The 13,518-nt window shown below is 34.3% G+C and overlaps 1 protein-coding gene across 3 annotated transcripts in view; it reads left to right on the top strand.

Annotated features, from left to right (window-relative positions):
* Positions 1–13,518, top strand: part of STXBP5 (syntaxin binding protein 5) — a gene marked incomplete at both ends in the record, with an annotated part of 108,853 nt that overhangs the window by 76,447 nt on the left and 18,888 nt on the right. The window contains 4 exons of one of the 3 annotated variants that reach the window (XM_081997559.1): positions 476–627; positions 8,353–8,418; positions 12,213–12,272; positions 12,365–12,412. In XM_081997559.1, the coding sequence (XP_081853685.1) occupies positions 476–627; positions 8,353–8,418; positions 12,213–12,272; positions 12,365–12,412 (326 nt within the window). The remainder of the gene's footprint in view (positions 1–475; positions 628–8,352; positions 8,419–12,212; positions 12,273–12,364; positions 12,413–13,518) is intronic. The other 2 variants (XM_081997560.1, XM_081997561.1) reach the window with 2 other exon arrangements.

The following is a 13,518-nucleotide window of genomic DNA, read 5'->3' as shown; positions in this document are numbered from 1 at the left end:
CTACAGAGTTTTTTCATTATTCTGTTAAAGTGGTTTAAAATTGCCTATTAAAAATTAAGTCTCTGTGTGTTCACATGACCTGCACAGCAACACAAGAAAGGCAATCAGTCTCCTGTGCTTAAAAGATAATTCTTTTTGGGTCATAGCAGATCCCGATGATGCTAACATCAGAAACAAGTCAGCATCACATTTCCTCACCTGGAACTGTACAGCCAATGGTAAATGACATTTAAGACTCTGTCAGATAGGTTGGCAAGTACAGTGATGGTGATCTGTTCTACTCAGTGTCATGTGTTTTTATAAGAGAACAATTAAACAATACTGCATTCTAAGATAGTAATTTATAAATAAGTGTAATTTAGGGTAATTCATAAAAATTAGGAAGCCTTAAAATTCTGAACAGCAGAAAATACAGATATGAAACTTTACCAACATTTGATTAACACCACATTTTCTTCCACTTCTCTTTTTCCAGAGTAGTTTTTGGAAACTGTAGTGGTATTGCCATGGTTGATTACCTCCAGAAGACAGTGCTCTTGAATCTAGGCACTATTGAACTGTATGGCTCCAATGATCCTTATCGCAGGGAGCCACGATCTCCCCGAAAAACTCGGCAACCATCTGGAGGTGAGTAACCCAAAACTTGTTTTAACCAACTGTGCCTTTCTTCTGAGCTTAGCTGGTCTATTAGTGTATATCCTTTGAATACAAGCATACTTTTCTCCACTGTGGTTTCTTATTTTCTTCTTGATCTGTCCCTAATGTCACTATTGCAAGCTTGTTACTTCCTGTTCCCTTCAAAACTGTTCAGTGGAATCTACTGAAGCCCAATATCATTACTTATTTTTTCAGTGTAATGTATGTTTTAAGAAAAAGCTTAAGAAAAAATGTTTCAATGGGAAAACATTATCTGTGTGAATAGATATAAGCATAAATGTACAATGGAGTTATGCAGTTCACAAAATTTTAACTTAAACAGGATGAAGAAGTAGAAGTATTCTGGTATTTCTGATAAACATGGTACCATATCACATGCTTGTATAAACCCATTAATGTTTGCAGATGGCCAGTGTATCTGCTGGGATCTTTCGGCTTCCAAATTTAAACTTTGATTAGAAATGTCCCTGATGAGCTAAACCATGTTGTCTATGCTGTTATGTTATGCTTGAGAGGAAGCCTTTGATTTAAATGAACCAAATAAATTTCCAAATACAAACTGGTAAAATAAATCTTTTTTTGAAAAAAGGACTTTGAATTAAAAATATAATGAAGAAGGGTGTTTCTTTGCAGCTGAGGAAGAAAGTGATATTTTGGTCAAAATTCCAACCTTTTTATTGCCAAAAGGAAAATTTAATATTTTTAAGTAATTTTCTCCTTCTTGTTAGGTAGTGGATACTCTTAATATAATTTGGAAAATGGATAAAGACAGAGTGATAAACAATGTCACTGCTGCCCCAAATTATTATTTTTCAATAGGAAATAAACTTCAAAAAACTTCTTCATGCTCTAGTGTTGGTTGTTTTATTTTGATATCCGGAATAAAGTCCAGGTAAGTTCTTTAGATAATATTTTATTCAAATTGAAATGGATGCTCTAAGATGTATTTTAGTAAATCATTAGTTTGAGAAGGATCCAGTTAGCCCGAGTCAGTTTATTTCAACTGAGGAAACTGTCTAAAAATTATTAATGTAGAACAGAACATACACAATTGGTAGCCTGTCAAAGTATTTTCTTCTAATAAATAAAAACTTTATTAAAAAAAAAAAATCACTTTGGAAGAGACAAAGAAATAACTTTGCTGTTTGACTGTGTTAATTCCTCTTGGGAGTAAAGGGCTTAAAATTCTGCTTCACACATTTAGATTATAAACTGCCTTTTGGAGTGTTAAACATGATTTGCTTTGTTTTCTTGGCTTTTGTTGTTTTAATGTATTGGATCCACATAACTCTTGAGTTACAACTGTGTCTGTAAGATGTTCATGAATGAAATCCTTTTTGCTCATGAATATAGCTGTTACATGAAATCATGTATTTTTTCATTGTATATTTTAATACTAACGATCTGCATGGCAAGAGCATTTTATAAACTTGGTTATACTAGTTATTCTGCTGGCTTTTGTGTCTCAAATGTACTGTTAGTGTCTCCGTCTTTCCTTTTCTCATTGCTTCGTAAAGGTATGCTGACTGTGGCTTCTTGCATGTGCGGCCTTTCTAACTTATATTCAGAGTCTGTGAAAAAGCTTCGCACCTCTTATATAAGTAAGTCATCTCATGGCAATAAAATATTTTTGAGCATCTGAATTTGGTTTTTTTTGACTTGTTCACTCCCCGTAAATATTTTTGTTAGTCTGTTTTAAGTAATTGTTTTACTTTTAGAAACAGATTTCTAATTTCATCACGCATCTATTGTGTTTCTTGTTCATGGCATCTTTAAAAGAAACTTGAAGGAAAAAATCATAACAGTCTCTGTATTTTGTGTTTTTAAATAAATAAATATCAAAATCAAAAGGAGATCCTGTCTTGGAAGTTACTGATGTCTACAGACCCAAGATCTTGCTCACCAAACTTAGCATTGCTTTGAAATCGGCGGCTAGAAGCTTCCCTTGCTTGGTCCCCTTTGGCAGAAAAAGCTTCAGAACTCTAGTGTTACATTATGGTTATTAATAATAATATTTAACACTGTAGAAGATGGTGATTTATCTATTACAAATGAAAATTTGCTTCTACAAAGATGTTATTCCTAGGGATTGAGTGGAGGTGTTTCTGTATTGCACAGCCCTGTGGGGTTTCCAAGCAGTTCTGAAGTTCAGGTGCCTGTGCAAGGGAGGTAGCCCATCAGAACCATGATTTACTGAGGGCTTCTCTGACTTATTCCATCGTTCACAGCATCCAAGAATTTGGGGAACGTAAAGCTGACTTTTTTAAAAGCATAACATTGTTCCTTTCCCTAGGATACCAGTTTTCTCCAGCCCTTGGGCAGAGGTAGGTAATCTCACCCCATTTTTTAATGAAGGAGAGTAGACTAAACTAATGGAAGAATGACCCGGAGTTAATTACAAAAAAAAAGTCTTGAGATTGTGGTCCAATGCTGTTTAGTTCTGCTATTATTTTTTTTTCCCCAAGAAGAAAAAAGTACATTTCAGAGAGGGTAGGTGCAATAGCCAAATACTGCTTTCTGTGTAGTCTTCCATCTTATCCCAAGGGAGAAAGAGAGCTAGGCATAAAAGAAATGCTTCCACCTTAGGATGACACAGAACTGAAAACCAGGATTTGCCACTGATTTATTATTGTGAAGGGAAACAAAAGATGGGCAAAGGTCCCAAAACTGGTTTCTGAAGCCAATGACTGTAAAGCTGTATTTACCTGGAATATTTAATTTAGGAATAAGTTAAAACAGGTTCTGTACAGAAGAGTTAATTTCTCAACAATGTATTTAATTCTCTTTCCCTCTACCATCCTTCCAATATCTTGATTAGCTGAAGCTACTGTCTTTTTAAAAACTGAAAATAATTTCTCTAGAGTTATCATTTAGTATTTCTCATTATTAGTAATTCTTTCAATGTAATGTGTTGCCCAGACTTCAATAGCTTAAATAATAAAGCATTATTGCTGTGTAATTTTCCACAAATAAGTCTGTTACATTAAAGAACTATCCTTTGCTATATTTAAAGGATTGGAACTGTAAGTGTTAGAACACTTTTGGATTTGGCACTCTCCCTTTCTTGAACATTAATATCTGTATTTAGTGTCTTCAAAGATGCAAGGGACTTATGCTTCCTTGGTTTTGTTTTGAAAGATATGCCTTCATTGAAATCTTTATTTTTAATACATTTGTTGTTTAATACTTCTAAATTTAGTTTTCTGTGAGGAAGACATTTTTAACTACTATACATCTCTAATAACCTTCAGAGAGTATTAGTACTTAATTTCTAAATCTTTCTAGAAAAAGTGCTTACTTAATGTGTTTGTTTTAGGGAAACTGAGTCTATTTTGCATTCTCTTTGAGACAACCACAAAAAAAAATTCTACTAGCCTATGCATGCGGACAAGTTCTTAATTACATTAAGTTCAGGTTCAGACAGCATGCAACAGAGCAGTGTATTGTTATTGTACATTGTATCCCCAGATTGGCAGAACCAAAAAAATAAATTGTTTCAATATAGAGGGGAGTAGAAAAACATTTGCTGTTATTCAACCACTTCCATAGGTTTTGTCCAAAAAAACACTGCAAGAATTGGTCCTTCCTCATTAAGAACCCTGCTATTCTCTATGTTCCAGCATAAATGCCTATTTAATAGATCATCGGTATCTGCTTACATATTTATAATTTAGTAAATGGCATGTCCTGAGTCAACCAATTGAAAATTTAAAAAGACTTTATAAAAAATGCAAGATTTTCCCTTCACTTGTGTTGCAAGAATATGATGTATGTTTCTGTCATCTTATTTTTTTTCTACTCAGAAAAGAAATTCAGATTCCCGTCTTAAAGCAGCATCTATTTAGAGACAAGGCTCTCTACACTAGCTAGACTGTAAACTGTCATTTCAGGCTAGCTCAACAGATACAAGCTCCCAGTTGGGATCGTGTTTTGGAATTTATCAGTGATTCATACCAGGTATATTACTCACATGTTTTGGGTGGCAATATATAGTTTGTGAAGCATGCAGTTTGTGTTTTGTGAAGGCCTTCTAGACAGTGTCATCAGGTGCTTATCAAAGATAAAAACAAAGTCAACTATTGCCTTCAGGTCATAATAGTAGGGGGGGGAACCAACCTTGGCCATGTGCCAAAAGAGACAACATGTGTGAGTAAAAGCTGTGTAGTGTGAAAACTCTATACACAGTGGAGGCTTACCCTGTTTAGACACCTTTGCTTGATATACTGTTTACTAAATATGACAGGAGCCATTAAGAAGAAAGCTGATGCTGGTATCAAATTATCAAACAATTTGTAATTTTATGACTAAACACCAAACCTTATGAACAGCTGTTATTTTTCCTTGCTTAGTGCCATAATTAAGTTCACACAGGACACCAATCTTAACTCTTTTGCAACTTACTATTGGTGGGAGTTACCAGGTTTTATGTGACTTCTCAATTGGTACAATATAATACAACTTCTTCTAAGTTAGTATTTCGTAGTTCTACCAGAGGCAGTTTAGGATTCTGACAAAATAGAAGCAGTTCTTGCATGCATGTGACTCTTTAACATTTTTATTATACATCAAAAAGCCTTTTTTCAATGTAATCTGCAAGGGTTTCAGAAAGGAGGTTGAGTCAAACTTGCAGAAAATAGGTACCTAGAACTCTTTTGGGGTTGCTTGTTCTAATTGTTTTCTCTATACCCTTTCTCCTTCAGCTGGATCTGGATGTGAACTCTATTTGAATTTTTTAAATTAAATGTCAACTAAACGAGGCCAACATCAGCTGTGGCTAAGCCAAGTCCAGAACTGAATTAGGAAGTTTAATTGTTGGATTTAGGGATTCTTTTCTCCATTTTTCAGGTTAATTGTTTTTAATTCTAACTTTTATATCTTCACATCAAGCTAGTTCTAGTTGTAATTTTTAATTAGGCTGGTTTCCAGTCCACTCGTAGTTTCCTCAGAGATATATCTACCTGAAACTTATGTGTAAAACTGATAAATGTCTCATGAAACTTGCTTTATACATCAGTTAATTTCAGCTGTAATTCTAGGGAGTTTTTAATGCAACATGGTAACTTTTGTGTCATGGTAATTTTAGTGACATTTGATTTTTTTAATTAATTTTGGGGGGTTTCTACTTGAGTTCAAAGAGAAGCTAAAAGTTTATTAGAAGATCACTTTTCCATATGTTTGTGTTCTAGTCATGTTGTAGTCTTTCTGTAGTCTTCAGTTCTGAAGTAGAAAAATCTTGGATCAATTTGTTTTTGTAAGCCATAGAAATTTGCACATACGCTGTAAGCCTGAAACTAGAGAACATTTCCAGGAGAGCTGTCTTACTGTAAATGCACACACTGCTTCTATCAGGGTACCTGTGGTTTTAAGATGAGCAGCAATAACGATTGTTACACCAGTTTCTTCTCATTGGTCATGGACAGACCCTAATAGATCAGACTTAACTCAGGTCACTCTTGTTAACCTCTGCTTAGTTTAATCAGTAATACAGTAACTTTTATCTATTAATTTTTATATATTCTTCTCCCTTCTTCTCTCTCTTAAATAGTAGCAGTGATGGCTATGCTTAGATTTCCAAGGTTTATGTGCCATAATGATTGTCATAAATCACAGTTACTCTTTAGTGAGATAGATCTTTCTCAATGCATAAAATTAGTGTATAGGTTTCTGATGAGAGAACGTTTTGGTGGTTTTCTGTTGGGTCAATTGATGAGAATTATTCATTAAGGTGTATATTAATCAAATTGTAGCCTCAAGACTTCTGACAAAGAAATCAAGCATGTAGGTATATGACTTCATTCTTGGCTAAAGATTATCCCTGTCAATGCAGGATTTCACTTTTCATAGGAAAACTAGTGTAAGAAGTTAAACCCTTCCTGTGAAGATGAGGAGTTAAAACATTTATGGGAAGAAGAACTTAAGTTCCTCAACTGCATGTGTTGATTTGTACAGTTTGGCTCCCAAAGGAGCATGATCTAGAAACACAGCTATTTCTAAAAACAGAGTACAGGTTTGTCCTGCCAGCAGTGCTACTGTCTAAAGCTTGTATTGCTTGTTGAGAGAGCAGCACCTGGATTTCTGAAAAAAATCTTTTTACATAACCTGTCTAGTAAAAAACATTTAGACTCCCATATGTGTCTAAAACTCTGCTGCTTTCAGAGGTCAAATCATACTGTGTTAGAGAATATGTACCACAGCTATCCCATAGTGCTCATTGATTTACTGATAGATGAGTAAATTGGTTTTTTCTTTCTCCTGTGTAGTGGAAAGGTGTAGCTTCCACCTGGAATTTCATCATACATTTTATAATTGAAATCAGTTCCTGGACTGTTAAATGTAGGCTTAACCAAGCCTTACAGTCATTAGACAATTTCACATCAATTCTAGTCATTGAGTTTCGAGGTTAAAGCAGTACATGCTCTTAGTAACCTTGAAAAAGACTACTTTGCGTAAATGAAACTCTGCGTGAATATGACTTTTAATGTGTTCCATTTTGATATGACATTTCAGGAGAACCTTTTTCCTTTAAATTATTAACTTCTGTTTTAGTATTTGGAAATTCTAAAGCTGTCACAGGAGATTAGTGCTGTTCTCATATGTTTTTGTTGTCTGTTAACAGATGTGTACAGATGCACTGTGTAGAATACCACTGAATAGACAAACTTTGCAAGTGTGAGCCCTTGTTGCCTTAGCCATTACCATTACACCTATCAAGCTCTTTGACTATTTGAAATATTTGTGTGCATGCAAAAACCTTTCATTTCAACAAATATTTCTTAACTATCACTGTTGTTTGCATTAGTGTCACATAATGAAATTTCTGAAGGAAAACTTTATTATATAAATCTAAAGATGCATTACTAGCTTTAACATATCAATAAAATTCACTTTTCTTAATCATGGGCAGTCTTGACAGCAATTTCTAGTCAAAAAGGAAAATAGATAAATTTTCCTTGTATACTTCTAGTTAGTGCTATGGAATAATATTTAGCACCCTTATGAGGCAGCTTCCATCTTTAGCATCTGATTGTGGACTCCTATGCTTTATTTCTTTCACTGGAATGGGAGAAGTGAGCTTTTAGGTAATAACATATTGTAGTTATTCAAGTGATCAGTTTTGACAATGTAAGAATCTAGGGAAATTCCCCCATGTAAGGAAGGACGTTTTTTCATAAGCACCCTAGAACCTAAACGAACTTGTCAATACAATAGCAAATACAAAGCATATCACAATAATAATGGGAAAATAATTTGAAAGAAGGCACTGTAGTTTCACACAACATACTGCATACATGTCTGTAATCTTCAAGATCCTCTTTCATCTGACTTTCTTTTACAATTACATTTTTAATGTAACAAGAATTTTTTCAAGAGAAATGATAACTTGTACTTAATACCTATCTGTAGCATGTAAATAATTCACTGGTTTGATAAGTCTGCCTTGCTGAAAATGTGGTTTTCACTAAAATTTAATGAAGTGTATTTTGTAAAGAAAACATTGGTAGGAGTAAGTAAGTGACTCTACAGTCACTGTGGGCTATTTTGAATGTGTCCAAATAAAAGTAAAAAAGTAATACGTAACAGAAATTCTGTCGCAACTGGCTGGTTTGTAGCTAATAAGCAATGAAGTTCCTAACTGCAGTGGAATAAAGGGTAAAATAGCAGCTGTATTTATTATACGCTGTTTTTGTGTTCCAGCAGGTCTTTGTGATATTAATGAAGGTACAATGGTGCCAGAAGATCGCTGCAAATCACCCACTTCAGGTAATCATAACTTTCTCTGATCTTCACCTTCTTATTTGCCCAGAAGATGGCATGCTTTAAGTCAACATTTACTAGTTAAGTAATTATATAAAACCTGTTGTCTTCTCACAAATTGTTTGAGCTGTCATAAATTTTGCTGTGTTGCACATCTGCATTTTTAAAAGAAGGCTGATTTAAGAGATGCAATAGAAATATGTCATAAAGATGAGTGAAGAGATATAATCTGAAATATTCATGCCTCAGGGAAAATACTGCACAATGGAATTTTGAAACATTGATAAGAGATGCACAAATTCTTCTAATAGTTCATGTGACTGTTTCAGAGCCCTCAAAAGCGGTAAAAATTATTTCTGTAAAAAGTGCTAGTTTAATTCTACTTCCTCATAAGTGGTGAATTGCTATATTACTTTTGAATCAGAGGTCTTCAGAAGCTAGCAACACACGCCCTTTTTTTTTTAGGTGGCCACTACTGTATGTGACTATTTTAAATGAAAACTTTAGCAATGTAGAATCATAGAATAGTTGGGTTGGAAGGGACCTTTCAAGGTCATCTAGTCCAACTGCCCTGCAATGAGCGGGGACATCTTCAACTAGATCAGGTTGCTCAGAGCCCAGTCTTGAATATGTAATATTATTTAGAATTTTGTTTAATATTGGCTAGTTGAGGCTATAGCCATGTAAATACTTAATAGTACCTGTTGTTATATAGTATTTGAGATTAATAATTCATGTAGTAGATAATTTGTCATTTATCTTCACCATTACTCTTGAGAAAACTGTTAAAGCAATATGTCACTTTATCTGTTTCATTCAAGGCTGTACTCAAAGTTAAAGGACAAAATTGGAGGTTTACTCAAGCACCTAAAGTGGTATGTGCACTCTTTGCATTGTAGTGCAAAATAGTAATCGATATAGGAATCTAAAGATAGATTCCTTTTCTGTTGCAGCCTGTACCTTTCAAAGCCAAGTTGAAAGCATAACAAAACAAAGTATCCTGTTTGTAGCTCTAGTAGAAATTTTAACATAAATTTTAATTTCTGATTTGACAACTGCTGTCTTTTTATGTTAATTTTAAATTGAGCAAAACCCTTAACTAGATTAGTCAATGTTATTTTCTTTTTTACTAACCCTTTCTTAGAGTAAATTAGATTTATTTATAATTAAACAAAATTTGGCTGGAAATTTTAATTAAAAGTCTTAAGATATGATTTCATGACAAACCCATGTAATGCTAAGTACTGGCAAGCTGAAGTTGTGAGCTTCAGCATCATTTTTAATGCCAGCATTTTTTTAGAATGTGTTCAGAATAAAGTGCATCTTTCCTATTTCTTTTTTAAATATCTGTAATGTCTGTAACAACTTGCTGTGTACAGCTGCAATTGCAGTAAATCATTTTCTCTGTCAAGATTGAGGAGGCTGGTGATAATTCTTACCAAATTACTTGAATTTGACCCACTTTAAAAGTATGGGCTAAGTCTAGTTTCTGGTAGACCACTATAAAGAGTGTACAATGAACAGCTAATGACTCGTCACACTTCTTCTGTAATCTGTATCCTTTTTTCCCCCTTGCTCCAGCATCACTCAAATGTCAGCCCAAACCACTTCCAACTGGTACTACTAAAACTTAAAACACTATTTAATTTGAATTAGAGGGTTCCTTTCATAATTTGGAGTTGAAGTAGAATAAAACTCAATTCACTGTTTCCACTAACAGTGCAATGAAAGCAAGCCCAAAGATTAAAATCAAGATTTACATGGAAAAATCCTGAATTTAACAATTTGCCTCCCCTCCCTCCTGACTGAGTTGTGTTAGCTGAAGTACGTTAAAAATTAATGCAATTTGGATATTTCTTTAAAAGATTGAAAAAGGAGACAACTTAGAACAGATGGATTCAATTGTCCTGAAAGGAAACAGAATTGTGGGAAATTCCTAATCCTATAGAGGTAGGAATCAATCTCCAATTTCAGTTGACTGTCTGAGAAACTATTTTGAACTTAGTTCATATTAGAATAAAATCTAGAAGTTTGGAGAACTGAATGTTCTGTGAAAAGAGTATATAATGTTTTAGGTACATGCACAATACTGAAGAAAAATAAGTCTGAGGTAGCAAAAATAGTGAATGGACAAAAGATGAAGGGGGAAAACGACTATTGCGTTCCCCTGTAAAATAAAATCTTGAAGTAATGAGACTGGACTGTGCCTTGCTTCCCTTTTTCTGTCCTCTCCTCCCAGCTCTTGGTGAATGAGATAAGGTTCATGGCAGGCTTCTCTAGCTTTCCTTTGAGAAAGGTACTCAGCAGGAGGCACCTCCCTGATACGGAAATCATTTGGTGATGCTTGTGAAGAGAGAAGAGCTGCAGTTCCTTATGTTTGGTTTAAGTTTTATGTCTTTTCTGGGCAAGAGCACAAGACTGGAAAGAAGCTTTGGCTTTTTTAAAGAAAAAATGGCATTCTCTTTTCAGAGACATAAGAAGACATTTTGGAGAAATGAACTGCATAGTATTGGTGAGCTTGAGATGCTGGACAGAGGCTACATTTAAATGAACTAAGTCTACAGGCTCTCTAGTTAAGAGGAAAATACAGTAGCACAAAAAGTTTGCAGCTTTAAGATTGGAAGATGGGATTGGCAATTGAGTGTGTTATTGGCTTTGATTGTTACAATATGATCTGTAAAACAGACCAGCCACTGTTTGGGCTGAAGTCTGCATTTGCTCAAGTGATCTAAATCTTCTACCTCTTCTAGCTTTTCTAACTTCCATTAGACTTCTTCCAGTGGGCAGTTACACAGTTGAGAGGACTGTGAAATGGACTACCTGCCTATGCAAGTTAGGAGAGTATCCTACAGTTTTGATACAGAGATCTATAGAAATACTGTGAAAATGCAAGAGAAATAATAACTTTATCTCCTACTTTTTCAACAGAATTGTCCTGGTTTCAGCTGGGATAGAGTTAATTTTCTTCCTAGTAGCTGGTATAGTGCTGTGTTTTGGATTTAGAATGAGAATGTTGATAACACTAATGTTTCAGTTAGTGTAAGCACTGCTCAGCAACAAGTCAAGGACTTTGCAACTTCTCATACAGACCTGTAAGACAGTTTACAATGCTATACAGTGTCAAGTTTTTGTGTTCACAAGTGTCCAAATGTTTGCGTTCTGTTCTTATTTTACACTTCCACAATATAAAATCCAATTATTTTGACATTTTTTTTTTAGTTGAACTATGTTTTAATTTCATGACAATGATAAGCCTCAAGTTGTGGCCTATAGCCACCACTGGTTTTTCAGTATTAAGGATTCATAAAAATCCCAGTCGGCAGCTTTGGCTCTGAGTTTTCTGCTGAATAGTTGAAGAACTGTGGCCCAACAGTGACTTACTGCATTGGGGAAAAAAACACAAATTTCCAAACTTGAGTTTATTGTTACAGCAGTGTTCTGTGAATCATAATTTAGGTTCATCTTTGTGTCTAGAACCATGATTAGGACAGCAATCTAGTTATTCAATGTAAACGTTTTATTCAGTGAGGGTAATATTTCTAGCAATAAGCTTTCTGCACTGTGCAACACTGTACCTTGCATTATAATTTTTGTGGTTAATCTCAATATGGCAGAATTCCTGTCAGACCAAAATAAATTGGACTTTATAGTATCTAGTACAGCTACAGAGAATACCAGTATCAGTGTTTGATATTTTAATACATCTTTGTATCTGCCATAAACTCAGAGCTTGTATTAGTACATTGGTTTTGTGTCAGATATATGTTTGTATATCCATTTCATTCTGTCTTCGCTCATAGGTTCTGGTTCACCAAACAATTCTGATGATGATCAAAAAATGAATAATTTTATAGAAAAGGGTACAGTATTTTTCTTTTCTATAGTCTTTTTTTTTCAGTTCATCCTTTGATACACTTAGATTGATCTTTTTTTATTAAAATGTTATTTACAGTGAAGACCAAAAGCAGAAAATTTTCCAAGATGGTAGCCAATGACATAGGTAGGAACTAGAAAAATTCTGCTCTGTTCCTAATCCAGTGCCTTACTCTATGCAACACTAACCCAGGAGCAAAAAAACAGAATAAAATTCAAATTTCAATGCATTAAGTTATTAATTTATTCATTCTTTATGCTAATTGGTAATTCTTTGGGCTGCTTCTGTACTAAATACACTGAGCACAATAATTTTTAAAAAAAATCAATGATATTGGTGGCTTGAATTCTCTGATTTTACAATTGTACTTCTCTATTTTCTGGATGGATGAAATTCTAATCCGTACTAGGAGTTCAGTCTATGCAAGTCACAACATTATTCCTCTACTCTTGCAAAGGTACACTGTCTTTTGAGAACATGTGGCTCATGTAATTTCTTATTATGTGTTGCATTCATAGCCATATGGTCAGATTTCCATATGACTATGGTCAAGGTAGAGGTAGTATCATGTTTTCATTTAATCATCTGGAAGAGGACTTGGTCATATATATATATATATATATATATATATATATATGTGTGTGTGTGTGTGTGTACACCCCATGACTGTTCCAGAACTGTATTTACTTTTCTGCATCTAACAGTGACGCAGTACCCTACCTGCTCCAGACTTGTGTCTTAACAATTTGGTGACAAAATTGCCTTGGAATATGTTGTATGCAGGCAGATTGAACCCTTTTATGATTGGAATGGAAATTAACTCTTCTTCTGACAACTGGGTTATTAAATAAATGAAGGCAAGAGGCTGTATAACTTAATTTTGGGAGAGGGACTCTTCCTTAACTGGGATATGGTTATTTTCATTTAAGAATCACTGTGTTAATAGTTCATTTTGTTTTCATTTAGCACATTAGTATATCATTGTAGGACATTTTCATTTTGTCTCTTTAGTCGGATCAAAAGGTTGAAACTATGTAGTAAAACTCTTTGATAAACTACTGTTTCATAGGTTGTGTGGAACCATAGATTAAGACTAGGGAGGAAGAGATTACTTTTCCTGTAGTCTCACTTCGATTTGCTGTTGGCAATTTAACTTTTATCCTAAACCATTAATCCCTTTCACCGCAATTCAGTAATTGAGAAGAAGAATAATTCAAAATTCAGTGAGATGA

Source organism: Phaethon aethereus, assembly GCF_964289735.1.
Source record: "Phaethon aethereus genome assembly, chromosome: 3".
NCBI classification, from domain to species: Eukaryota; Metazoa; Chordata; class Aves; order Phaethontiformes; family Phaethontidae; genus Phaethon; species Phaethon aethereus.
Note: the sequence above shows the minus strand (reverse complement) of the source record. Positions and strands in the feature narration are given on the sequence as shown.